This window comes from Manis javanica, chromosome 4 (genome assembly GCF_040802235.1).
Source record: "Manis javanica isolate MJ-LG chromosome 4, MJ_LKY, whole genome shotgun sequence".
In the NCBI taxonomy this organism is placed as follows: domain Eukaryota; kingdom Metazoa; phylum Chordata; class Mammalia; order Pholidota; family Manidae; genus Manis; species Manis javanica.
Window position 1 is genome coordinate 171,323,620 of NC_133159.1, and position 24,791 is coordinate 171,348,410.

Here is a 24,791-nt window from a genome sequence, read left to right on the forward strand (position 1 = left end):
ATCCCTTTCAACATGAGAAGTATACCATAATTAACTTCCCATACAAAAGAGAAAAACTATTTTTTAGGGTACTGTTTATGCTATCATTGTCATCTATGTTACCATTTGAGTTTTAAAAACTGAGGTAAAATGTTACTTGTTTTTGAAACAAACCTTCTACTTTCATTGAAGTCATCTGTAGCTGGTAGGAAATAATATTTTCAGTTTCAAAGAGTATCTGGCTTCACCTTTAAGGTTCCTGCATGGACTCCAGCAATTTCTTCCCAAATGTTTCTGTAAGTCCCCAGGGTGGGTCTCATGGGGCTCTGTATTTTACTAAACTATAATATGGTGTGCATCATTTCTTCTTCTCCAAGCACGTATATACAGTGAGGGTGTTATTATCATACTTATTCTTGCCTCTGATGCTAGATTAAGGCATCCCTGCTGCTGCTGCTCGTTTCTACTGCATGCCCTGAGGGCACCAGAGCCCAGCGCTCAGAGCAATAATGTCTATATTGTGTAATCTTCAGAAATTATGGACACAAATGTTGTTTAGGGTTTCTATTCTCAATGTTTCAATGGATATAAAATCCATAGGCAGGAGTTCTTAATCTAGGCTCCATGGATTGACCTCAGAAATTATAGGAACCCTTTCATTTGTATGGGAACCACATTTGAGGCATGTGGGGATGGAGTAACGGAGGAGGATTTTAAGATTTTTGAAGTTAAGTTTCACACCTCAAAAGATTAGGAATCGTTCTGTTACATGATAGGGAAAGCTGAAAGTCATTCCTTGGCCAGCACCGTGCTTTCTATAGACTCACCTTCCCTTTAATGTTTAATTGTCATCGAACCAGGTCTGTTTAAAATCTCTTAGGATGAGTTACCTTCTAGGAGGTCCCTTGGTTCTCACATAAGGAGATTCTAAGTGGACTTTGTTGTCCCCCCACTGTCCTCTAAATGTGACCTGTAGGCTTGAATCCTGCTGAACAAAGTGTAGGTTCAACCTGGTATCTCAGATACAAATGTGGATCATAAATAACAATAAAACTCTACATGTGCATCTTAATATTTTAATCTGCAAAAATATATGCATGTATAGGTACATATATGTATTTTTTTTAATGAAAAAGACAATCTGATATTTTGAAAATAGGAAGGGAGATTTTCCCATCTTCTTACTTTGACCTAATTAGAGAAAATATTTTAAGGAATCTGATTTTTTTACTTTATACTTTTGGTAACTTTTTTTTCTTCTGCTGCAATTATTTCCTCTCAAATGAATTCGACTTTGTTACTTTTCTTTCACCTGATCCCTTTTTGTATCTATTTTTCTATTCATTTTATTTAGAGACCATTTGTCAAATTCATTTCATGTTTTTCCTTCAGTACAGTTACATATTTTGAGCCTCTTCACTGAAGCAGTTAAATGCCTGCAATTAACTGCATGCATCTTGATTGTTAGTGCAAATGATTTGGATACCTGATGATTCTTTAGCTAAAAACATGACCAAATAAGCTTTTGAAAAAGTAATTCTTAAATGCATTTCATCCCTTTTCCCTCACTTAGCCTTCGTGATTTGTCACTACAGTGAAGAAGTGTTGGTCTTTACTTGTAAAGGGATGGGTTTGAAAAAGCCTTGGAAAGAATACGACTTCCCTCTGGAAGCTTGAAAGTAAATGGGTGCAAATGAATCAATCTTCTTTTTTCTTTATGTAAAAGTGAAAAAATGCTTCAAGCTGTGCTTATATTTGCCAGTCACACTGAGTACACCGCAAAGATACCACAGAAGGAAAGAAGACTGTTGTGAAATCAGATGAAAAACAGTGGTAAACCGAGTATCACTTGAGTGTTTTTACAATTTAAATTTTGTTTCTGCATGATATTTAAATACAGTTCAGCGCTTTTCCAGAAATGTAATAGAAGACCAAAGAACACCTCAACATAGCAATGCAAACACGGAGACTTCCCTGAGGTGGGTGAGACTTCCTGGGAGCTGCAAAAATACATTTTCTACTTGGTGTTGCTATTTTACACTGGATTGGTAAATACAAAGCCTTTTTCTTTTATTTCAGCATCTTTAGGATTTGGGGTCAGTTTCTTCGGATGTCGTATAGTTTCGAACGCAAGAAAATAAAAAACAAAAAGTAATGCTCGTTTCCCGTGTAACTCAACCACGTTCACCTCCGAGTTGTGCCGCACCAGGCAGTAAGTTCTCACTTCTTCAGACTTGTTCAGATGTCTGTGCAAATACGGGCACACCCTTCTGTGAACATTATCCAGTAATCCCATTTCCCCTGCTCCTTACCTGCTATTTCTTTACAGCTCCTAAAGTGTTCACAAGCTACTCTCCGCGCAGGCCCAGCGCAGCAGTGGCCAGACGACGTCTGCGAGTCCTGGGAGCCTCCGCCTCACACACTCCCACACGTGGCTCGGCTGCAAGCCAAGCCGCGAGGAGGAGCATTGGACCTGAGCGTCGCCATGGCAACGACGCCCCACGCACGCGGCGGCCGGGAGGGGAGGGAAACGCAAGAGCGGAAGTTCCCGCCCCCAACCTGCTGGGTGGTGGCTGGTTTAGCCCGGAGCGTCGCCATGGCAACGGCGCGTCGCGCAGGCCGCGGCCGGAGGGATGGGGAGGGGGGCGGGGAATGTGAGCGCGGAAGTCCCCGCCCCCGGGCTACTGGGCGGTGGCGACCGAGGCGGCCCGCAAGGGTTTGAAACCGTTTTGCAGCGGCGGCGGCGGCTGAACGGAAAGCGTGCGTGTAGGGGCGCCAGGTTCTTGTTTTTCCGAATTTCCATCCCCTGCCCCTACACTGGGTTCTCTGGTGGAATTTTGCGCTGGGGCGGGGGCGGTCGCCCCTCCCGTGCGGGTGGTTCGGGGAGGGGCGTCGCCCTGCAGGCCCGGGGCCCGTTCTTCAGGCCTGTGGGGCTCACTCCCCGTTTGGGGGTCTCGGCGCAGACGGCTGAGGCTTTACATGCAGAGTGGAATCCAGTCCGGGTACGGACTGGGAGAGTTCTGAGTAAAGTCTGATAAGCGGATGGAGCTGGTCAGCATGGAGAGGTTCAGAAATCGGACCAAAGGGTTTCCGCTTGTGAGGAAATCTGTGTACGGGACAAGGTAGGGAAGCGGCCGCGGCGGGCCTGCAGGCCGCCCGCCCCCTGCCCGGAGCCCGCCCCGGCGGGGGACGTACCTTCTGGGCCTGCGCCGCTTGAGTTGTCACATCGCTCCCCAAACAGATTCAGTGAGGAGATTTGGCGCGGAACCGGTGTGCTGGTTCCTTTGTAGAACAGTCCTAATAACAGTCCGCTTGGGAGGCCGGGTCCCAGCATCACAGCATATCGGGAGCTACCGAGTGTTTAGGAATTTAAGTGCTCAAAAGAACAACATAAGTAAATATGAAGAGCTTTTATGCTGATCAAAGCGCGGCTTTTTTATTACTTGTCCTTAGGTATTTAAAGATGAGTAAAAGTAAGATAGAAAAAGGCAAATGAAATGACAGCCTTCCCATAGTGGTGAGGCTGCAGCAGAGTGAAGCGCATGATGATCTGCGAGTGTTCAGGCCCAGCATCCACTTTCCCTGGGACCCCGGGTCATTTTCTTAACTCCGCTGAGCCTCCGTGGAGTGGCCAGGAGCAGTGCGTGTCTCCTAGGGCGTGGATGGACGCGTTTGTAAAGCACGCAGCGCGCTCCGGGACGGTGCAACCAATGCTCCGGTAACTGTCCAAACATCCGAATGTGTAAACCAGATAAAACATGCACCGCTAAACTTTTTGGATTTACTGAAGAACGTATTTCAAGTTTTCTTTAATGACCTACCATATATTTAAAATGTGGTTTGAACAAAATTGATTTTATGCACATTTTAGGAATATGTTTATTGTGCTTGGCAAGGGGCAGGATATATGTGAGGTGTATTCTTTGTTTAGAAATTGTGGCTGCATTTTCCCCAAGGCCTTTTAATAATCGCGGCTGATTTACGCTTTGCTGCTACTACAGTAGGTAAGCACCTTGAGAAGGTCTTAGCCCATTTTGTAGCTGTCCACGTAGAGACATTTAGTTAAAGACAATGCCGGTTAGTTAAATAAAATACATGATCCAAATATGGATTATAGCTATAAGCAAGAGTCACCTGAATCTACTTTTTTGCTTTTGAAGCAATTTATGTGACTGGTAGGCACACTATAAATACTTTAAACCTAAGTCAAAGATAGTGCTTTATTTATTTTTAAATTCTAATAATTTAACTCTGCAGTTCTCACAAATGCTGATAAAGCTTTTTGATTATCTGGAGCTAAGTAGATATAACTTGTTTATAATTTGTGCAGTAAGAAATTCTTGGAGGTTTGAAATGGTAGCTTTAATTTTTTTTCTTTCTGCATCCCTTTGTTTTGTTGTAGAATAAATAAGGAAGAAAAAGATGCAGACTTTTTAAACTTCTACCAAATATCACATTGTTTATTGTGGGTTTTTTTTATTGCATGTCATTATACCAATTCTAATTGCCTTTTTACTTTTCAAGATACTTCTTTATTGGTGATATTGCTAACTTATTTGTAAATGGATAAGAGGTCAGATACAGTGAATCTGAGAGCTAGGGATTGCGGAATTTTAATCTGAGCTTTTTGCTTAATTTCATGACTCTGGGTGAGTCTTTTTAGCTGTCCTTTGTTTCCTTTAACATTAAACACTAATATCTCCAGCCTGTGTGAAAGGATTTATTGAGAATTAGTGATTATTGGGAGTCTTATTGCCTCAGCTATGGGTGCTTTTACATGAATGTTTGAGTTGTGGGTGGGATACACTGTTTTAAGTCTGGGAGTACACTTCTGGGCAAGAACTGTGATTAAAATTTTGGGTTTATGAGTTTCCATTTGTTTTTTCATCCATTTGAATAGTTGCTTTTCAGCTTTATGATCTAACATCCCACAGTGGAATCATGGCCTTCTGTTACCAAATACATAACTGGTGTAATTAAGTAGGAATGCAGTTTAGTTATTTTAGGAGTGCAAAACAAAACCAACCAACCAAACAAACAGGCTCCCCTTCCCAAACCAACTAACTAATCAGAAAATGCACTTACATGCAATTTGTTTTAACTTAAGTCTTGAATTGGAAAATAAGTTTCTTCTGCTGTAAGGCAGATGGTAGAATGACCAGTTTTTGGTGAACAGAACTAAGGACATGTAGTATTTCTGTTCTGGAAGACCTATTTGGTATTCAAAACAAAATCTTTAAAAACAAAACAAAATCCAACTATTAGTCATGTCAAAGTGGGACATTAATCCCTTTAATTAGCATTTATTTACCCATCACTTCTTTGGCTTCTAATTCATACCATGTAATGTGCTAGGTACCTACTAAAACATGTTAAGTCATGGTCCCTCCCTTACAGGATCATCTCACAGGTGATGGAAGACCTGTAAATAATACACGGATATATTTTTTTTAAATCCACATATCGTGATAAATGCTGCTGTACTGATGTGAGCAGGTGCACACTGAGGAACAACGAGTCTAGGATAAAGTTATTAGCATTAGAGAGAAGGAGAGGGAATGTGTCAGATACAGAAGCAAGGAGGTGAGGATGTGTTCTGTTCTCTAAGGTGAGAGATGGAGGGAATAGTATTTTGGGGTTTTACCACCTGGCTATTATTTTTCCCATAAAGCAGGAAGTTAGAATTCTTAAATTGAAAGTAAGGGGCTACAAGATGGTTGGTAAAAGTTTAAAAGATGCTTTGTGGAGTAGGAAATAGTGAAAGACACCTGAGGATTCGGGTGAGGTCAGAAGCTCTGTGACTACAAGGCAGTGCCTGCCGTGTTTCTCCAGCAAACCCTCAGGGAATGAAGAAGGGTGGCTGGGGATCATAGTCTAGCTGAGTATTAAGAGAAGATTGAGTGGAATATATAATTCATAAATTGAATAAATGACAAGGACTGTGCCTAATGGAGAGCTAGTCCACATCCCAACTAAGACGTTTCATAACTTAAAGGAACATGTTAAGTGTTGGATATATTTTTAACTTAAGGAATTTTGTAAAAGCCTTTTTTTCTGATTTTTGGGATTTAGCCCTTTATAAGTCAGTATTTTTCTTACTAATTAGGAAGAAATATGAGGACCAGTGTTTTTAATTTTTTTGAGGGGAATTAAAATATATAAGTTTGCATACAGTTAAAATTAAAATTGCTTTTTTGGTATACAGTTTTATGAATTTTTACATGTGTATAGACTCGGTTCTTAAAACTTCCTACACAGATAGTATCAAACCTCCAGATAATTTCCTTGTGCTATCACTTTATATTCAGACTCCCCCCCACCCCACTGGTAACCCCTGTGAGCAACTGATCTGTTTTCTGTGCCCATATTTTGTGCTTTTACTAGAAGGTCATACAGATGGATTCAGGATGTAGCCTTTTGAGAATGACTTCTTTCACTTAGCATAACACATTTGAAGTTTATCCATGCTGTGTGTGTCAATAGTTGATTGCCCTCTGTTGCTGAGTACTGTTTTCTTGTGTGGATATATCACAGTTTGTTTATCCATTCCCCAGGTAAGGGACATTTAGGTTCTTTCCAGTGTTTGGTGACTTTTTTATAGAAGAAAAAAGCCGCTGTAAACGTTGTATTCAGGTTTTTGTGTGAATAGAGATTTTGTTTCACTTGGGTACAAACCTAGAAGTGGGATTTCTGGGCCATATGGAAGTGTGTGTTTAACTGTGTAGGAAACTACTAACCTGTTTTTCATAGTGGTTGCACCATTTTGCATTCCTACCAGCAGTGCCTGAGGGTTCTTTTTGTTCTGCATCCTCACCAGCATTTGGTATTGTTTGCATTTTTAATTTGAGCCCTCTTCATAGGTGAGTTGCAGTATCTATTGTGGTTTTAATTTGCACTTCCTAATGACTAATGGTGTTGAGCATCTTTTCATATGCTTACTTTCATCAGTTTATCTTCTTTGATAAAGAGACTACTTTTTTTGCTGATATTTTTTGTTGTTGTTGGGTTGTTTGTTTTCTTGTGATTGAGTTTTAAGAGTTCTTTGAGATAAATCCATTATGAGACATGATTTGCAAATGTTTGCTCCCAGTCTGTGGTTTATCTTTTCAATCCCTTAAGAGAGTTCTTTGCAGAGCAACTGTTTTTTAATTTTGGTGAAGTCCAACATACTAATTTTTTCTTTTATGGGTAGTGCTTTTAGTGTCGTAGCTAAGAAATCCTTGGCTAATTCAAGGTCATGAAGAGTTTTTTTCCTATGCTTTCTTCCAAGAGGATGATATTTTTACATTTTACACTTAGGTCTGTGATTTATTTTGAGTTAGGTTTTGTATACAGTGTAAGCAGTAGGTTGAGGTTTACTTATTTATTTTGCATGTGGATGCCCAATTGTTGCAGCATTACTTGTAAAACTATCATTTCTCCATGAATTACACCTTTGTCAAGTATCAGTTGCCCATACTTGTATCTGTGTATTTCTGGACTGTCTAGTCTATTCCCTTGGTTTGTGTCTTATTCTTTCACCAATACCACATTGTCTTGACTATATAACTTTATAGTACATCTTAAAATCAGGTAATGTGAGCCCTCCAACTTTGTTCTTTTTCAAAATTGTTTTGCTATTATAATTTTTTTACTTTTCTGTATAAATTTTAGTATCAGCTTGTGTGTATCTACAAAGAGTAGTGCTGGGATTTTGATTGAAATTGCATTAAATCTATAGATCAATCTGGGGGTACTTAATGCTAATCAGTTTTCTTTGTTCTCTCATCAGAGTTTTGTAGTTTTCAGCATACAGATCTTCATTTAATTTTAAATCTTTTACAGACAGAATTATGGATATGGAAAGTGAAGAAGAAAAATGGGAGAAGCTGGATGCAGAATTTGATCACTTTGTTGTAGATATGAAGCCTTTTGTTCTCAAATTAACCCATAGGTCAGGTAAGATTATGTTTGAAAATTAGATTCTTACTAATTTTTTTATGTTATTTTGTCAAACCAGTGAACCCTCAAAATGACAGGAAAGTTGCATTCCTCTAACAACAATTTTTGTCTTAAACTGATGTAGGATTGTTTACTTTGAGCTGTTAAAGGGTGAATAGAAATATAGTGATTACAGTCTACCAAACTGTAGAAAGATCTAATTGTGAAGCCACTTCTCCTATGTCATGAGCTTAAAGTATGTGGATCTTTAATGTCAGCTACTACTCTTATTTCTGCATCTTCTTCCTCTCTCCAAGGAAATGTTTCCTCCTTCAGTAGCTTACTTTTTCTCTGACCTGTTTGTTTATCAAAGAGAAAAAAAACCTGTTGGTTTTGTATGCTTATTGGTTGTTTCTAGTGTTTGGTGATTACTGAATCCAGTGTTTTGTGACTGACTTTCTGTTGAATGAATTTTTGTTACCATCTTGTCCCCATTTCCTGGCCTGTTTTCTCTTTTATGAAATAAGGGTCTTTGTCTCAAATCAAAGAATTTTCAGGTAACTTAAGGTATCAGAGAACAATTGGAGAGAGTTTGTGGGGGTGTGGGCAGGAAGGTTCTCAAGTCATAGTAGGTATAAGGCTGGCTGGAAGGGTTAATGTGACTTGGTAACTTTTTAGTGGAGCGTTTGGAGTAGGGCCAAGAAACTGGTTTTTTCCTGAGTTTTGTCTAAGTTCCCTGTTTGCCTGAGGGGGTCTGAGTGAAATCTATATTCAAAATGAGGAACCGACTCAATATTAGATACTTATTCCAAGGATCTGCGCTGGGAGAAGGGAGTGTAACGTATGAGCTATGTATTCTCTGGGCACCCAGTGTTCAGGGCCCACAGCTTTCTAGTCCAGGGTGGCTCGGCACCACCTTCCCTTCAGGCCTCTTCCTCTGCCTTGTCGGATTGTAACTTCTCTTGTCCTCTCCTCTTGTTCAGAATGAATATTTCATGTCTTGTGGCTCATTCAAAATTACTTGAATAAGTATTTAATGAAATCTCTACCCTGTGTCCTCTTCTGATATTCACTACCTTTTTTTTTTCTCTTTATTTTAGATCTGCTGATTAGGAAAAATTTGTATTAAAATCTCACATTATAAATGTATTTCAAATCAGAGTATCCTCGTATTTTATCTTCTTTTAAAAATGGACTTTAGGTACATAGAACTGGAGTAATTGTAATCTTTGGTTCATGACTAATTGTCAGTGTGGTACATTCCTGGCTGTCTTTTATTTAATTAATTCATACAACACTTGGGAACTCACATCCCAAATCAGAACCTGAACATTCATAATAACTTATATCTTATAGCTAAATTTTGCTTTTGATAATGGTTTTCCCAATATTTTAACTAAAGGAAGGGATTCTTTTCATTAGCCAAGTTGTTGTGCTAAATTCTGGCCAGTGGAATATTATATGGATTTTAGTGTGCTGTAGGGCACTTAGAAAATCCATAGTTTGAAAAACTATTTACTTAAAGTTTGTCAGTTTTACTTTTGTATTTTCTTTTTGTGCAAAGTACCACCAATATTTCATGATGTTTCCTTTGTGATTATGTAATTTCAAAAGTTCTAAGAGTACAAAAGTTCTTTAGAGGCGTAGCTCTTACACCTGTAGTAACGAATCTGGTATGAGCAAAGTGGTAAATCTGCCCTAGCTGTTTTGTAGGTAAAACAGTAAGTGAATATGACCTTTAGAAACTAAGAGATTAAAGCAGATTTATGATTTGTGTTAGATATATAATCCTCAAATTGAGTTAGAATGGTAACAGATTAATGTCAAAATAGTTTTCATGAGACTTAAAGTTCTGTCTCATGACTAGGTAAGATGGTCAATAGGTCATTGTATTTGGATTAAACTGTGCTATATTTTTAAGGTACTTTTTCAAGGGATAATTCTTTTATGAAATTATCTGTAAGTAGCCTCCAATTATTTTTAGAGAGGTTAGAAGAAAACCCTAAATATCAATTACAGATCTCTGAAAATTATCAGCTTTAATAAAAAATGTTCTCAATCAAAACATTTGAGATGTAATTTTAGATTAGGTTGCTAAAATGAATAAGATTTCATTTATCTCTTGGTGTAAGTAATTAGAATTATAGAAAAAATTTTACTTCTAAAATTATTTTAGAAATGTTCTTACAGCAAAGTTTGTATCTCAGAAATTTATTTGTAATAATCCAGGGATTTTAATTTTGAGAAAATATTTGTGGCATTTGTCTTGCCTGATCAGTAACTAACTGGTAAAGTTAAACCGTAGAGCAGGGGTTGGCCAACCAGCTAGCCCTGGGGCCGAAACCCAGCCTGCTTTCCTTTCTGTAAACTTTTATTAGAAAAGAGCCGTGCCCGCTTGATGATAGATGGTGTGTGGCTGCTCCCTACTACAGGGGCAGAGTCGAGTAGTTGTGCTGGAGATCATTTTAGGCCTGCGAAGCCTGAAATATTTACTGTCTGACACTTTACCGAAAAAGTTTGCTGACCCCTGCTCTAAACAAAAGCAGATGTTTATAGGTCTTAAACTTAATGTTTTATTTTCTGAGCAGTCAACTGTCTAGTAGCTCTTACGTATTCTTCTAGAGCGGCAGAGGTGTGCACTTTGGATTAGAAAACTGTGTGAGCCTTCAGGAACCGGTGCAGGAATAATGGGCAGGAGGAATCGGAACCTATATGCGAAGCTGTTATTGCACATGCTCAAGCAGGGAGTAATTGAAGGCCCCTTCATACACCGACCTGAGCCAGGGACACTGAAAACTTTACCTTCATACATGGTAGGTGTCATTGACCAAATGATGTGTTAATTTCACTTCTTTAAAAGTGGAAAGGAAGTATGTCATCCCACTTGGGAATGGTCATATTATTAAATTGCAAGTCCTAGATAATATATTAGTTAAAACTGCTATTTTCTCCCTGATGCAATTTCTTCCACCTTGAATAGAAATCAAATATTGTCCAATAAGGAGACTGTACTTGTCGATTTAGTCATCCCACAGTATTCTACACTATTTCTAAAAAACTGAGTGTTTTTTTTTATATTGAGCCTTAAGTTCCCATTAATTTTCGTTGGATTATATTAATAATAATTTATGTATTCAGTAAATTCTAGTTTATTAAATTCCTTCATAAACATTATTTAAAAATTCATGAGAGGTTGGATTAAGTGACTTCTAAATTTCCTTTCTACTCTAATACAATGACAACAGTAATTTGGAGTTTAGAGGTGGTTTCCATTATTTCACTTAATTTCATTATTGAAATCAGCTGTTAAAATGGCAGTTATGATTATGCTTGGTTGATGAATTGTCACTGTCTTGGTCCTTGCAACCATAAAATATGCCTTCATTTGTATGGTGTTTGAGTACTTGAAAAATCTGACTGCAGTACGAGGTATTAGTAGTTGCTATTACTACACACACACACACACATACATACATACATACATACATACATACATACATACATATATTTTAAAAAATTAACTGCCAAACTTGTGTAATATTATTTAAGATTATTCTGTATTTTGTAAATTAACTTATAGCAAAATTCATTCAGGAGGCATGCTGTACACTAGACAATGATTTCTGTTATCCTTGGCAGAAATACCAAAAGTTTTAGTGCTGTTAGAATTGTGCATTAAAGTAGAGCCATATATTTTTCTTAAGATTGATAGTCTTTTGGCTGGTAGTTACTTGACTTGATAGTTGATTACACATTGGAGTGCCTGTCTCATTTTAAAGCAATTGCTATGCGTGTCTGATTTGGGATAGAGGGTCATGTGTCACCCCTTCCTGTAGAATGGCCGCTTGAAAATTGGGAGAATTGTTGCAGAAGTATCCAGTTAATACAGAGTTTTCTTTAGAAATATGTCATGAAATCTGGCTCGCTTGAGAAACAAATGGGTAATGTCATTTTTCTTAATGACTTAAACACATTCAAATGTTAAGATATGAATATATTGTGTCATGTCTTCCAATTCACACTCTTTTCATAGAATCAAAGGAGAGGACTGTGTTTTACAAATAATAACAATGAGAAGGCCTAGAGACCTGTCTTGGGTTTGTCAGCTAGTTTCTGGCATGGCCAGAACTACATTCCAGGTCTTCAGCTCTGTTGTTCCCACCTTATTAAGGGATCCTAATTTTTACCTCTGATTTTTATTGATTGTGTTTTCTCTGCCCACTGATTTTTTTTTTGTTTTGGTGCAGTGTCATAAAAAGAAATAGAGCATGTAATTTAAGAAGAATTTTCTACTTATCTTTTCATAGAGCTAATATTCCTTTTGTAATACAAACAATTGTTATTAGGTTTATCTGTTATGTAATTTATCATTTGTCAGATTTCTTATATAGAAGAACACAACTAAAATGTAAATGTTATCCATTTTATGTATTTTAATATTTCATAATTCATTGTGTATTGAATGATAAATTTATATATTGATGAATTTATATATGTCATGTCATTGAATTTAAGTTGAGTATTTGAAAGGTGGTTACCAACTTGAAAGTTGTTGGAAATCTGACCTTATTATTTCATTATAGTACATTTTGAAAGAATAATTTTTCTCATTTTAAAAATCAGTCCATCTATTTTGATGCGCCAAATCCAGCACGAGCAAAAGGTTCAAGCCCAGAAGGATTACCAGACTGGGTAATGGGTGAGCTGGGGACAAGTGAACATAAATTAAATGAATCATGGAAGCTTTCTTCTGGAGAGGATTCCTCTTTAGTACAGTCGCCAACTGATGTTCACAGGTATGCTATGAAAATGAAATTTTGATTTTTTATCATCATTTAGGCTGTCTTTGACCTTTATTTTTTTGAAATTCTTTCTTTTTTTAAAATTTTAATTTTTTATGGTAAGTAGTTGGTTTACTTTCTATTTTTGTTAAATTTGAGGGCTGTGAAGGGATGTTGGATAGGTAAAATAATAGTTTTGCTTTTCCATTTATTATATATTCAAGATTCAATTATGTTTTTAGCTACTTTTTAGATATGTATTAAATACATATGTATATGTGTGTATATATATGTTATATATGTGTGTGTTTATCTGTCTACCATAACTTGGAAAGTGGTGTGTGAAATTCTTTAAATAACACAATTTCCTGTTTTCCTTTATAACAAGCATGAACTAAGAACATTATCATTGGCTGCAACAATGTATGACATCCTGCATGCTTGAATTTCTCTCCTTTCCCCTCATTGAAAAATATGTTTTGATTTAATAAAAGAATGAATGTAAACATAAACCCCATTAAACCATGCTTTCTTACTAAAGTACTAAGCTTGCATTGGATTTTTAGTGCAAATGAAAGTAAACATCCAATTTTTTGAGATACACAAAAAAATGATTTTATTGTAGTATAACTTCTGGCCTTTAGGAAGGATTGATTTAAATTAGACTTTTATCAAATTTTGAGCTTTACCTTTGGCTCATTAAAATATTAAATGTTAAAATATTGGCCACTGTCACTTAATAGGTACCACATACTTCATGCTTCACTCCTGACCATTCTCTTGGTAATTTTAATTTTTGGAATCTGATTTGGTTAACACTGTAATCTTTCTTTTCTGCTATAATTTATTTTGGTTTATTCCTTAATCAAATATAGGCATGTTATTAGTAATTTCAAATGTCTTTTTAATTGATGTAGTCTGGTTGTGTGGTTTCAGACCTCAGGTGTTATGGTGGAAAAGAACAGATGAGCACAAAGCAAGAGATCCCGTCCATATGAAATTTTTTATATTAGGGGAAACAAAACTAGAGGCAAAAAGGAAAAGTTGATATATTAACAGCATGTTCAAAAGAGTAAAAAGCGAATAGATGAGGCTATGGGACATCTCTTGGGAGACTAAAAAGCGGAAGAGGTGGAGTAGAAAAGTAGGAGGATTTGAAGAGGGACAAATAGAAACAAACCAAAAAAATAAAAGTAGACGAAGTGTAACTGTGGAATTTTTGTTAGCTTCATAACAGGTAAATGGAGGCTTACAGAGATTGTGCTTCGTTTGGCTGCATAATCCATTAAGTGTCCAACTAAATGCTGCATTCCTTTCTAGGTGTCATTAATATGGACTTTACAGTATAAAGGTGAACTGAAGTAGTTTCCCATGTGTTAGAGCTTAGTCCAGAGGTTGACAATTGGTGATCTTCCTGGACCAAGTGAATCCTGTGGGTGGATTTGTTTTGTTTGACTTATATAGTGTTTTAAAGACTTTTGAAAGAGTTGTTGAAAATGAATAATTGGGGAATTTCAGATAAAAATCCGATTTTCTATCTATTAAAAAAAACTGGAGACCCAGCTCTCTTGCTAGGAGACAGCCATAGGTTGGAGCTCAGTAATACTTGGTCACTCCCTTAATGCGGCATGCCTTCTCTATTTCTTGCTAGTTGTTGACACTGAGTTTGAGGTCAGTTGCATCTATAACGGAGCCTGAGCTTTTTTCTTTTCCTCCCTTTAGGTAGGGTTAAGAGATAAAGGAAGTATTCATTTCACATTTTTATATTCCATAAAAGTAGAAAGCAGAAAGGTAGATACATGACTCAAAAAGAGGAGACTGTAGCTATGTAGACATGAGGAATTTCTCTTTATCTGGCAGCATAATCACTCATTTGTTATTTGTCTAAGTCCTGCAGATGATTTATACCCACTGTGTCAGATGGGAAGACTTAAGTACAGGGATAATTATGTATAGTTGTTGAGTTATTTGTGAAGATTGAGGTAACATGTAAGAGTAAGGCTCAGGATAGGAAATACACTTGAGATCTCCAGGGAGTGCAGGTGAATGGGCTCCTTCTTCCTTGAAACAGAGAATAAAGTTTGAGAAAATACAGTGAGAATATTTTCAGTGACTTTTCTGGAAAATGAAACATAGTAAAATCTCCACAATTTTAACACATGACTTATTTTTCTCTTTTGTTCACCTATAATAGAATGTTATTTTAATGCATATTACTTGAGTATGAGGCATTAGTTATCAGTTATAGTAAATAATTAATGGGAAAAGCAGGTAAGCCTTCCATCCTGTTCAGTCACTCAGATCTCACAAATTCAAAAAAGCCTTACCTGACATCCCAGCTCTGTTTGGGGGACCCTGTGATTTATACCAAAGGAGTCTGTGTTTCTTTGTTGCACTTATCACATGTGTCTTAATGTGCTAGATTATCAATTTCATGAGGTATAGAGTGTGTTTTTACAATTTTCCCTGTATTTCCAGCTCCTGGCATGGAGCAGGAGCCTGGTAGGAATTCCGTAAGTATTTATATTTGGTGAGTGCATGTGGGAATGAACAAATGGATTGTGGTCAGCACCACCACATATTTAACCTGTACCAAGACCCTTTGACACACAGGTGTATTGTGGCAGAGGGAATGGCCCACAGGATTAAAAACCAAACTTTTAGAAAAAGTTGAGGGAAAGGTAAATTTTAGAAGGTAAGCGAAGTGTGGATATAGGCTGTAGAGATATTCTTGACACACCGTGAGGAATATAAAGACAGTGAGCTGAAAAAGGCTTAAATTATCTTTCTAGTCAAGTGTCAGATATCACTAAGGCTAAAGGCCAATTAATGCTATAAAAACAAAAATCCTCACAGTATCTTTTCTTGTATGTTTCTCTTAATTTAACTTAATTTGACTTATTAATTATTCTTTATTAAAAATTTTTTGTATATACAATAAAATGCACATACCTTAGTGTATAGCTAGATGGATTTTGACATGTATGTACACTCATGTAGCCGTCAAGATATCAAATACCAAATTTTTTCCCCTTTGGCCTATTTCATCCACCACCATTTGGTTTAAAATTTTAATTTAAGATTTTAATCCATGTGTACATTGATTAACAGATACTTGTAATTTTTTATACACGAAGGCATTTAAAAAATAAAATGAACGTTTACTTTAGCTAAAGGCAATAAAATTTGACTAAGGCCCAATACGTTATGTGTGAGATGAGATCAGAGAGATCGGAAGTGGGGGTGAAGAGCCTGTCGATGGTCTGCTTCATATTTCTTTTGTACCGTTGCTCTTTCACTCTGAGAGGTCCTACTGTGCTAATGAAAAAGTTAGTGTCTGCCAGTGTTGACCTAATACATCTAATCAGTTCTGCAAGAAATTGTTTTAAAAAGTTTAGGAGACTTATAATATTTGACACATGTATGTTTTTATAGTGAATAATTTATTATTACTTAGAACTGAAGTTTAATGCTGCCTCATAAATTTTACAACCACTTCAACTTGTCCTTTGAAAAACCTCTTTAATCTTAAAAGATTTTTCCCCCTTAGTGTTTCTTTTTTGATCACTTTAAAAAATCCTGCTTTACTTAGACCTTTTTGTATGTGAAGTATTTCTAATGGCATTTTAGATTATGCTGTTTGTGTCCTAGCCTTTTTATATTATTAAAGATGCAGAGTCCTTTTGAAGCCTCTTTGTCAGGGACTCCCTATTCAGTAGAGATGGCACCTTTCCTTTACCTTTATTCTTCCTGTAGGATATAGTATGTAGCCTTGTTCCAAACACATTAGAAGTATTATAAGGTTATATTCTAACATATTATCATGCCTTTTCCTCCCCACCAAACATTATACACTAGTAATCTTAACATTTCACATCAAACAAGTTTGACACATAGCCAGTTCTATCCTGGCTTTATTCTTTACTTTCCTTTTTCATATTTCTTGGTTTAACATTGTTACTACCCAAGTTTTCTTTTAGAAAAACCACTTTCCAAATTGCATTTCTATTTTATTAGTGATCTGTTACTGTATTTTTACATAAAATATCTGCTTACCTTCTTGACAATGAAATATTTTAGTTATATTTGAGTTTGGAGCATGGTTTTACAAAATGTTAGTAATGAGACCATAGACTTAGATTTTATTCCTGTACAGTTTGGTTAATTTCATTTAGGTCTACAACCATGAGCTATATCCATATATATTATTTTCTGGTCATCCTTCAGATACTTACCATTGAGATCTGGTATAGACCTTAATTGTCTTTGTGGTAGACAAACTTTGAACTGGCCCCGTGAGCCTCCTCTGGGTATTCACAGTCTCATATAATCCTTTCCCCTTGAGAGTGGGCAGGACCTGCAACTTGCTCAGATTATTACAATGACTATGGGATGTCACTTCCATGATTACATTATGATATATAAGACCCTTCCTGCCAGCAGACTGGCTCTAGAGTCTTGCTGTCTTTTCCTTGCTGCTGTTGAAGGAGCAAGCTGCCGTAAATCATACAGCCTTAAGGGACTGAACGCTGCTTGAAAACTGCACGAGCAGTTCCCTAGCTGAGCCTTCAGATGAGAACCCAGCTTTTGGTCAAACCACGATTGCAGCTTTGTATGGCCCTAAGCAGAAGACCCAGCTCAGCCGTGCCTGAACTTCTGACTCACAGAAACTATGAGAAAATATGTGTGTGTTGTTTAAAGCTGTTAAGTTTCTGGGTATTTGTTATACAGCAATATATGACCAATACACTTTTTATCCTCATTTTAGAGAATTATGCATCCTATATATAATAGATGCTTGTTGTAACAACCTCAGTGTAGAAATATATAGAGTAAAAAGTTGGAAGTCCTTCTCTTCATGTCCTTTTTATTCTACTTTGCTTATTAGAGGTAATAGTCACCAGCAATTTGGTGTGTATCATTCTACAGTTAGCACACATCCACACATATGTAATTAAAAAATTATAAATTGGCTTATACTATGTGTACTGTTCTTTGACTTATTCTTTTGTCAGATAATTTTGTCTTAAACTTGTGTCATGTAGTCTGTGTAGTTTTCTTAAATGCAGATAATAACCCATAGTGTGAATTTACTGTAATTTAACTAGCCTACCTTGTGGCTTTCAATTCTTTATTGTTATAAAGAATGCCTAGGTAAAATTTTAGTACATATACCATTCAGCACCTGCATGTGTTTTGGGCTATTACTGATTCCCAGAAAAGGAATTGCTATTTCAGTAGCTAGGCACATTAATAAATTTAATGGATGAACTATTGGTGGGATTATTAATAGGTTCAACATCTTGTGCAGTGTTAATGAAACATATATGAGATAGTATGGAAAGATATCTAAAATATACAAAGTTGAAAGGAAGTACGTGCAAGTATAGAAGCCTCCATTCGTAAGTGTGTGTATGTGTATTTTAAAGAGGATGTGTGGATACATATGTGTGTATGTGTGTAGAATATTTCTGGGTGCCTCATATGAAACTGTTTTACATTAAGAGAGTGGGAGTAGTCTGATGTGGAAAGTTAAAAACTTTTTTTGTGCATGTGTCTATGTTATCTTTAATAATCACTTATGTCTTTGATAGATACTGTCAAGTTACCCTCCAAAATAACATCTTGTTAATGTATTTGGGTATGAACACTGTTAGCCTCAGTGATGGACATTAATACATTTCACTGCATGTAACATTATGCAGATTTAAACGTGTGAAATTTTTCCAATCAATACTCTAAATTTGTGTATCCCACATGTATTTCTAGAAACCAAGTGGGGCAAGTTATACTGTTCATGGAGCACCTGATGTATGCTAGATACTATTCTAGAACTCTTTTATAAGTTACCTGATTTCATCCCCTCTACAGTTCCCTGAGGTTGATGTGATTGCCCTCTGTATTTGTAGATGAGGGAACAGCTTCAGTAAGGTCAAGCAAGTTTCCCAGTGATGGATCCAGTATTGGAATCCAGGTCTTTATGATTCCAGACCCTGTGTTCTTTCTACTATACCATGTAGGCATGAGTACTTTATGGAAATTTCAAATGTGGAAATTTCACTTTACTCCATTTTGGCCCCATTCGAGCTGCATCAGCAATCATAGGCAACTATGCCTTTGTTCTTGCTTATTCCTAGGTTGAGCTAAAATGAGGCAGTTTGCTTTTGTTCAGATCTCACTTCTGACATTTGGCAACCATGGGTCCTCAGGCAAGTTACTTAATTTCTGTAAACTCCAGTTTCATCATTTGTAAAATGTAGATAATAGAACTTTTGACACCAGAACTGTGAAAGTGTTAGCTGTTGCCACCACTGTCATCATTGGTTTGGTGATTGTTATCTTAATAGTTCATAAAGGCACTTGCTTGTTAGATTGTTTGACTGTTCTTTTGCTTCTCTAATTATCTAATCCTTCCCAAGGGCATCTTAAAATCCATTGGTTATTAATTACTTTGAGTTACTAAAAATCATTTTTTGTTCCTGAGAAAATTAAATGGCCATGCAGAAAGTTTCTGATCATATGAATCCTGCATGATCACAGAATAAAGAGTGGTAATAGTATTTTAAGAGACTTTGAAGGATACTTTATTTAGATAGCTCAGCAAGTGCCTTTTTCTGGAATAGAAAGAATATAGAGTGGCAGCCCGCTCCATCTTTTTTTTTTTGCATTTTGCCACACCATGTATCAAAAGCTGCCTAAGTCATATTTAGACTTCAGTTCATGTCATCTCTGCATATTCTTTTTTGTGCATTATCCCAAAGACATAATGCAAAGATAATAGGCTGCATTGTCTCTCAATTTTGTGAAAAATGTTTTGAAGCTTCTTTTTAATGGTTTGTAATTATTTTTACTACTGTTCTGTGAGGCATAATGTAGTCTGGTAGCTCATCACCAAAGTGCAGTTAGTTTCTCAGATAGGGAAAGATGAAAAAGAATGATTTAGTACCACTTACTATTTTTACTTGAAACTTTGATTAAGAGTTAGGAATTAGGAGAGGGCGAAGAGGAGTAAAGTTGAATCAACCCCCTACCTTTAAATACTGCTTTCCAGTGGAAGAAACACATTAGTTGTGTCTATTTTAGGGGACTTTATTGATGAAAGAGAAGGTATTAGGTTTCTTTAGGTGCCACTTATGTATATAAAGAACTACCATCCAGATTACTTAGAAATTCTAGAAATATGCAAACAGAATTATTATTTATTGTATATAACTTCTATCATATTAGATTTAGGTTAACTCCATGTAAATTAAAGTTTTATCTTTTGATTTATGTTTGTCCTCTAGTGTGTTCATACCATAAGAAAGGACTTGGAGAATAATGATTCTACTTTAAATGATTATAGAGGACTATAATTTTTGCATCTTGTTTTAATGAGATCTTTCCATGGGTTATTTGATGCTAGATTTTAGTTCAGACTGAAGAATCTAATTATAGTCCTGCCCTTATGGAAAATATGATTTTCTTTACAATGATCCTCTTCATAATGTGGTTTTCCAGGAATGCATTGCGGCAAGAAGCTGGAACTGTTTATGTCCTTTAAAAATGTCTCCCAGTATAGCATTTTGTTTGCTTGTGTAGTTTAAGAACATGACCAGCAGATGGGGATCAAGTATAATGAAAATGTAATTGTGCTTTAGTATTACATGTGAAAAAACATTTTTCATTTAAAAAAATATTGGTATAATTTTTTACTCTGAATACTCAAAAAGCTATAATAGAATCTTTTTACTTCGTTAAACTCTACTTTTTATATGTAAATGACACTAACACTATGAATAGTCCCTACTCCTTAACTGTTGGATGAATTTATAGGGTAGCTGATCCTTCCTAGGGATTCTTTATGTCAATTGGCATAAATATAGTTAGGACCACATGTAGTAAAACATTCTTAAATGTTATTCACAAAAATTACATTCATTTATTTAAGAATAGCCCTATTGTTTGGGCAAAGATACCTTCTGTAGCAGCACTGTCCAGTAGAACTTCCCCTGACTGTGGAAATGTTCTCTTGCATTGCTGCCCAGTACAGTAGCCACTGTTGACATATGACTGTTGAGCACTTGAAATATGGCTAGTGTGCCTGAGGAACTGAGTTTTAAGTTTTAATTAATTAAAATAGCCATGTATGATTGATTAGTGGCTATCGTATTGGGCTTGGAGTTGTACATCTGGGTCTCCTGCTGGGCCATAGCAAATGACCTACTAGGTGAAGAGTTGCTGTCTAGGTGGGGAAATGGGATGGCAGGAGGACCGAGGCACTGGGTATTGGTGCATATAAACTACCTTTGCCACACGGGGAGACCCTTATCCTGTGCTTACTTGCGGTCCGTGGGTATCCCCCTTCTTTGATGATCACCCATGATCTGCGTCTAGTGGCTCTTCTGTTGGTTGGTTTCGGGTTTCAGAGGAGCTTTCCCCACCGAATCTTTTTGAAAGAAAGGACAATTAATCATTTTCTTAAATTAATTTAATAAATACTAATCTTTTCTCATCATTTGGTTTGGGTGTAACACTTAGTATGGAATAAATCTGATAAATTTGACATTTTTGATGGAATGGACACTTTTTAGGTAGACACTTAACCTTGAGCTCTAGAAATAAGACTGCTTACATAAATGATAAATGAAAACTTTTTTAGGGTACTCAATAAAATGTAGTGTTTCACACAGTCATAAAACCACATAGCTGCTCATTAATTTTTAACACTAATATGCTAATTAAATATCATTCTCAGGTATTTGCCAAGGCAAAGTGGCAGTAAATTGTGACTGAGATGGAAGAGCTTTGAAAATAATGGCCTTTCATTTCTTTTAGGCTTTTCTTTGAGTCGTTTTTGAAAATTTAATCACTTTTTCTATTTAAAGAATTTTTAATGAGTGGGAACATCTATTCACAGGCAAGTTTCTTTTTGTGAGATCAATAATATCGAACCGTTTTGATTGTCCTTTTAACGAACAAAAAGGGATGACAATAAGCTTATAAGTGTATTGTAAAACTTAATTTTAAGGGAATGAAAATACTCTGAATGTTGTACTGTTAAACCAGAGACACATCAATAAATATTGATTTAAATGTATGACTTTTAAAGATTTTTTTTAATCAAATTTTTTAAAGTGCTAAAAAATATCAAATTATTTTGAAGTAGGAAATGGGAAAAATGAGATCTTAAAATGTTTACAAATCCGGGCATCATTTTTTGGTTTTGTCAAGCATCTCATTTTTTCCCATTTGGTTTTGTTTTTCTTTTTATTCCTAAGAAAGTTCCCTTTGAAAAATTTAATATGTTGTGGGTCACTGGAAGTTATTTTCATTTTCTTATATTGCTTTACTGCATTATTAATTATTGTTATTTGTTTTTATGTTTCATTGATATTTAGCAGTACTTTAAGGCTATTCTAAAGATGGTGTATAGCAGTAGTACCTGCTGTTTTGGGTGAATGCAAAGACATGAAATCTAAAGTTAGTTCTCATTTTAGTTTTCTGATCATAGTACAGTTATTGTCTATCTCTTAAAATGTTTTACAACTGTGAAACATAGCATGTATGTAAAAAGTATACAGAAATGTATAGGTACAGTTTAAAGAACAACTGTAAAATAACCATCCCTACATTTTTAACCCAGACAATAAATAGCGTATCATGACACTCCAGGAGACCGTTGAGAGGCCTTCTTCTCTTGCTTCCTCTTTCCATCTTCTGAGGGGATCACTGTCCTGTATTTTGTGTTAATCATTTCCTTGTTTCTGCTGCTGCTTTTTAAACTTTATACGAATGGAATCATTCTGTATATATTATTTTGAAGCTTGCTACTTTCTCTCATCATATTTTTCAGGTATATCCATGTTAGTAAATGTAGCTATAGTTTACTTTTTATATGGTGTCAAACTTTTAAAATCAATGTATGTATGTACAACAAGGCACATAGATCTTAAGTGTAAAGCTTGATGAAGTTGCACAAAATGAATACGTCCAAGTAACCGACTTCAAGATCGGGATAGAGAATATCACCATTTCTCCAGAAACCTCTCTTCTGCTGCCTCCCAGTCACTTACCATTCCCCCAAAAGATAACCACTATTCTGCATTCTATCGCCATAGACAAGTTTTGTGTTTTTAATTCTTAAGGTATGTTCACTTTTTTCTAGTTGTCTTGCTCAGCAGTACATTGTGAGATTTATCCATGTTGTTATATTTATCCATGGGTTATTCCTTTTTATTACTGTGGAATAAATCATACTTATACTATACATCCATTCTACCCTTGTTGGTTGTTTGGATTTTTTAGTTTTTGGCTATTACAAATAATTGTCCTGTGATTTCTTTTATATGTCTTTTAGTGCACATATGTATATGTGTTAACATCGAAGTGTAATTTCAGTGGATACCGCCAAAGAGTTTTTCAAAATGGTTATAACAATTTATATTTCCACCAGTAGGATTTCAAACTCTGTGGCTTCCCACCTTTACCAATACTTGGTTTGTCAGTTTTAGCAATTCTAATATGGTGGATGTATATTTTAATTTGCATTTTCCCTCATGACTAATGACATTGAGCATATTTTTCTGTGCTTGTTGGTTTTTTGGATATCCTTTTTTGTGAAGTTTCTATTTCTTGTTGTTCATTTTTAAATTAAAAATGGTTTGCCAGTCTTTATTTATTTGTCACAATTCTTTATATATTCCAGATACAAATTCTTTGTTGGTATATGTATGGCAATTATCTTCCACTTTCACTGGTGTCTTCTGTTGCACATTATTGATTATAATACAGTTTTATTTGTCTTGATATTGTTTGTGGGTTTTTTGTGTCCTTTTTAAAACTTCTTGCCTTGTCTATCCCAAGATCATGGAGATATTTGCCTGTGTTGTCTAACAGAAGATTTCTTCTTTTACCTTTCTCATTTATGTACTACACCTGGAATTTAGTTTTCTGTATGAAGTAGGGTGGGGGTCATTTCCCTCCCCACTGTGGCTAGTGGATAGCCATGTGACCTAGCATCGTTTAAAAAAGCCACTCTTTCCCCACTGCTGTAGTTGGCACTGTTATTGTAAACCAGGAAATCTTATTTGTGTGGGTTTGTTTCTGGGCTCTTTCATCCTCCATTGGCCTGTTTATATGTGTGCTATAGTACCCTGTAGCTTTAAAATAAGTCCTGATTTTTTTAGTGGTGTAGTATACACAGTGTAGCTTTCTTCTTCAAGATTGCCTTGTCTCTTCTTGGTCCTTTGCATTCCCATATAATTTTTAGAATTAGCTTGCCAGTTTTTATAGACCCACACACCCACACCCCTGTTGAGATTTTGATTTGGAATGCATTGAGTCTATAATCAATTTGGGAATAATTAATATCTTAATTAGTATGAAATTACATTCCAACCCCAGGCAAGCTAGTGATCTTTCTGTCTTGGTAGGTGTCTTTTCTAGAAATTTGATGTGACTGGAATCATGAACTATGTAGTCTTATGCATCTGGTTTTTTCACTTAGTGTTGATTTTGAAGTTCATGTATGTATCAATAAATTCATTCCTTTTTATTTCTGACTGGTATTTCATTGACCCGTATATCATTTTATTTATTCACTAGTTAATGGATATTTGGATTGTTATCAGTTTTTGACTATTATGAATTGTGCTGCTGTGGACATTCCTATGCAGTTATGTTTTTCATTTCTTCTGGGTAGATACCTAGCAATGGGTTTTGTGGTAAGTGTATTTTTAACTTTTTAAGGGAATTAGCCATTTTCCAAAGTGGCAGTGCCATTTTACATCTCCATTACCAATGTATGAGTATTTCAGTTTCTTCATATCCTCAACTCTTGGTATTGTCAGTGTGTTTTAATTTGGCCATTTTAATGGGCATGTGTGATAGCTCACTGCAGTTTTAATTGCATTTCCCTAGTAACTAATGATACTGAACATCTTTCCTTCTTCTTATTGGTCATTTGTTATCTTCATTGAAGAAGTGTCTATTCTAATAGTTACCTGCTGCCCAAATACTGAACATACAACAATCACTATAGACATTTCCAAAAAGGAGGATAATGGGAGGCATAGAGGAGTCACAGATCCATAGCGGTTCTGAAATCCAGTTGGGCAAATACTGGAAGTT

At 36.0% G+C, this 24,791-nt stretch overlaps 1 protein-coding gene across 13 annotated transcripts in view; it reads left to right on the plus strand.

Annotated features, from left to right (window-relative positions):
• The first annotated feature begins 2,588 nt into the window (after positions 1-2,588).
• CEP112 (centrosomal protein 112) overlaps positions 2,589-24,791 on the plus strand; it is a 445,347-nt gene continuing 423,144 nt past the window's right edge. For 7 of the 13 annotated variants that reach the window (XR_012130844.1, XM_073235802.1, XM_073235806.1 and 4 more), the window contains exons 1-4: positions 2,638-2,745; positions 7,804-7,917; positions 10,522-10,712; positions 12,523-12,695. Coding sequence is in view for 11 of the 13 variants with exons in the window: in XM_073235802.1 (XP_073091903.1) it covers positions 7,812-7,917; positions 10,522-10,712; positions 12,523-12,695 (470 nt within the window). In the remaining 2 variants the exon portion in view is untranslated. The other 6 variants (XM_073235812.1, XM_073235813.1, XM_073235805.1 and 3 more) reach the window with 5 other exon arrangements.